Here is a 3,385-nt window from a genome sequence, read left to right as displayed (position 1 = left end):
TTGATCAGCGATTCCGTGAAATTTTGTTACGTCATACTTATTTTTGTTTGAAACGATTAACGAGTTAATAAATTATTCTAGAAAACTAATTATTTTTCTATTCTAAAGTTTAGTGAGATTTCCTTTAATGAATTTTAAACAACTAAGTAAGAGAATAAAAGAAGAACATGAAATTTAGAAAATGTGTTAGTCATTTTATAAAGTTGGGATGTTATTTAACTTACGAAAAGCAAGATGTGAGAAGCAATAACTTTCGAAAAAAATCCAATTTTGAGGGGATATCTCAGGTAATATTTCTCATGGTAATGGGAGAACAGAAAGCGATGTGGACGTGACAAAATTACGATGACGGTCGAAAATTGTCAATTTAAATGACGTGCATTTTCCAAAATGGCCCATTACGTTAAAAAAAAAAAAAACAACAGACAAGCAATAAAATTGTCAGTAAACATCACCTACCTTCGGTAGATGTTAAAACAGTTGTCTTCCTCTTTGGTGACGCTTTCACGCTGTTTCAAAAACATATCACAGGTTCATACATAAAATAACGATGTATCACATTCACCAAACAATGCATATGCATCGAGTAGATATATAACTTTTACCACAAAAAAAACAACCCCCTTGGGGTTGATTTTCGAGAAATCCTTGCTTACTGGAGCTCTATATCCTCTGAGGAACAGAGTATCCTCCAAATTTCATATTAACTCAACTTATTTATTTTAAAAATATACCTACAACTATGTCTGAATCGTCCGTATGTGACCACCATGTCCGCATATTCTGCATGTGAATACGTTGGTTTTTGCTTGACATTTCCACATTTAAGTAGTTTTGGTATTTTGGGGTAATACTATGCCAATCGAACACTAACGACTGCAGATTATTAGTAATCGTTACGTACAATTGACTTGTCTACATATCAGCTGTTTGCGAAGGTCACGAATAGGTACGTTTGTTTCGTCGAAAGCCGACATAATAACGCGATAACTGTTCTGAATCACTGAGGACTCGTTAACTGGGGTTCACACTATGACGAGATACACTTTAATGTGTCTGCAGATGTTACAGACATATAGTGTGTAGTACTTACTCCAATGTATCGTCATCTAACTTACTAGCCACTACTTTTTCCTGAACAACCTTTTAGCTAAAAGTTTATTGTATGAAGTCTTACCCACCTACATAATCCATTACAATTTTAATGATAACAAAGATTCATAGAAGGTTAGGTGTTTCCTTGGAAATTTTGAATGGGGAAACCCCCGATTTCCTAGACATTAGAAAGTGTAAAAGAAAATCTACTTGCAATTTAGGGGCTCAAGAGTATGGCGAAGCAGCGGCGTACATCCAGGCGCAATTCGAGGCGAAAAACAAATCGACGACAAAAGAGATCTACTGTCACATGACCTGTGCAACCGACACGCACAACATACAGTTTGTGTTCGACGCAGTAACGGATGTCATAATAGCCAACAACTTGCGCAACTGTGGACTGTACTGAACGGTTTTTACACTATACATATTATTACATCCTTCGAATAATGTACCTACTGACTGTCGGATCGGACATTCAAACGATAAATTATAGCAGTTCGGAAAAATACATCTCGGGTGTTAATATAAATACTTATACTAATTTGTAAAAGGAAAAGGAAAGGCTCACGCCGAAATTCCAACATTTTCAATGACCTTATGACCATCACCGTTGTTAACGCTTCTACACTGATCAACAATAATAATAAATAATAAAATAATAATAACGTGAGTTCTTATGACGACTTAATATTCTCGATAACACAAAACACTTTTATGCGAACACCTCGTCCGTACGTACACTGGCGTTTAAACATAAACACTTACACATTTCCACGCGCGCATCCACCTACATAAGTATATCTAACTACACATTAAAAACAAATACACGTTCTCTCCTACTTGAAAGTGTTGAAATTGTTATGTGCTAGTTTTATTGTTTTTTGAGCGAATGGCACTTGTGTTCCTTTTTAATCGAATATCGGTGAGGGTAATAACGGGGATCGAATGAGGAAACTGGTAAAACCGCAATCGATACTTCTACGCCAATGAACTGACACAATGTGTTGGCTTACGCCAAAATCTTTTAAAAATCATATAAGTAAAGGTGCATTTAGACTAAGCGAACGAATGGTCGTGTGTCCTCTTCCCTTACGCTTAACCCTTTTAGATACATCGTCATTCGCCNAAATAATAAAGCTGAAGCTAAGTTCAAACTTACTTGAAAAAATTTTACAAAGTTTAATAACATTTTTACATAAAGTTAATGAAGTAAAGAAGACGAACGACAACGTAAAAAAGTCAGTTATTATTTTCCAGTCTCGTTAGATGTTATTAAAGACTAATTTTCCTTAATTTTGAGTTAAGGGCGTGATTCTTGTAAATTGCAAGCAGGCACATTTATTTTAAACAAAAAAAAAATTTTAGTTCTAAATAATGTTCAGACATTTCGAGATTTTACATAAAACAATCCGTTTTTACGAGATCCTCGAAAATGCGTCGTTACTATTGAAAATTACAAAAAACTAAATACAGAGATTTAGAACAGTTTTCATTAGGAAATTTACAAAGGTAAACCACATATTTCAGGTGCTTTGTTTTAAAGCCTTGGAAGGAAGAATGTGTTGAAGGATTTCGATTAATTTCAGGCTTATTCGAAATCTGGAAGCTGGTTTTATTCAGCATTCAATTTATTTTTACTTATTTTTTGGCTGAAATAAGTCGTCATGTACTTTTTTTCTTTCTAAAGTACATTTCGCTGTTGGGCATTCTTTCGAACCCGGTAGGTATATACGTATTAAATAAACAATTTTGGAAGACACATTCAAAGAATTATATAAATATCTTAAGATTTTAGATTTTTCCGCGCTCGAAAAGGTCACGTTATAACATATCTTAGCGTTGCTTTTTGCGTAGGAAGACGCCTCCCGAAATAAAAATAAAGTAAACAATTGTCTGAATCTCTGCTCTATTAGGTAGGTACCTAACTGGATAGAATTATTTTACAAATCAAAAAGTTCGGTTTGCTGTTATGCAAGATCATGAACTGAAAGGCACGAACTAGCTGACGCGTGAAAAAGCTTTTAGCAAGATGGGCATCGCGATTGCTCACAAAATCGATCGAAAATGCGAAGGAATGAACTTACAAACATTTTGAAAGGATATTTGGAGCAAAATCTCGATAAAACAAATTCATTATATCGGGTTGTTCGGAAAGTCATTTCGTTTTTTCCCGACAGAGGATTTAATTGTATTCTTTTGCACCCAACTTCACATTTAAGCCGTATAATTTTTATATGCTTTGAGAGCTCATATAGCAAGGCTTGTGTGTGAAAAATTCCAATTAATT

At 34.5% G+C, this 3,385-nt stretch overlaps 1 protein-coding gene across 1 annotated transcript in view; it reads left to right on the top strand.

The window, feature by feature from the left end:
- Positions 1-1,316: 1,316 nt before the first annotated feature.
- Positions 1,317-3,385, top strand: part of LOC112906231 (guanine nucleotide-binding protein alpha-1 subunit-like) — a gene marked incomplete at its 5' end in the record, with an annotated part of 8,541 nt that continues 6,472 nt past the window's right edge. The window contains one exon of the mRNA XM_025980043.1: positions 1,317-1,497. Within this exon, the coding sequence (XP_025835828.1) occupies positions 1,317-1,497 (181 nt within the window). The remainder of the gene's footprint in view (positions 1,498-3,385) is intronic.

The sequence above is a fragment of the Agrilus planipennis genome, unplaced genomic scaffold (genome assembly GCF_000699045.2).
Source record: "Agrilus planipennis isolate EAB-ADULT unplaced genomic scaffold, Apla_2.0 scaffold337, whole genome shotgun sequence".
Classification (NCBI taxonomy): domain Eukaryota; kingdom Metazoa; phylum Arthropoda; class Insecta; order Coleoptera; family Buprestidae; genus Agrilus; species Agrilus planipennis.
The sequence above is the reverse complement of the archived record's forward strand: the minus strand, read 5'-3'. Positions and strand labels throughout refer to the sequence as shown.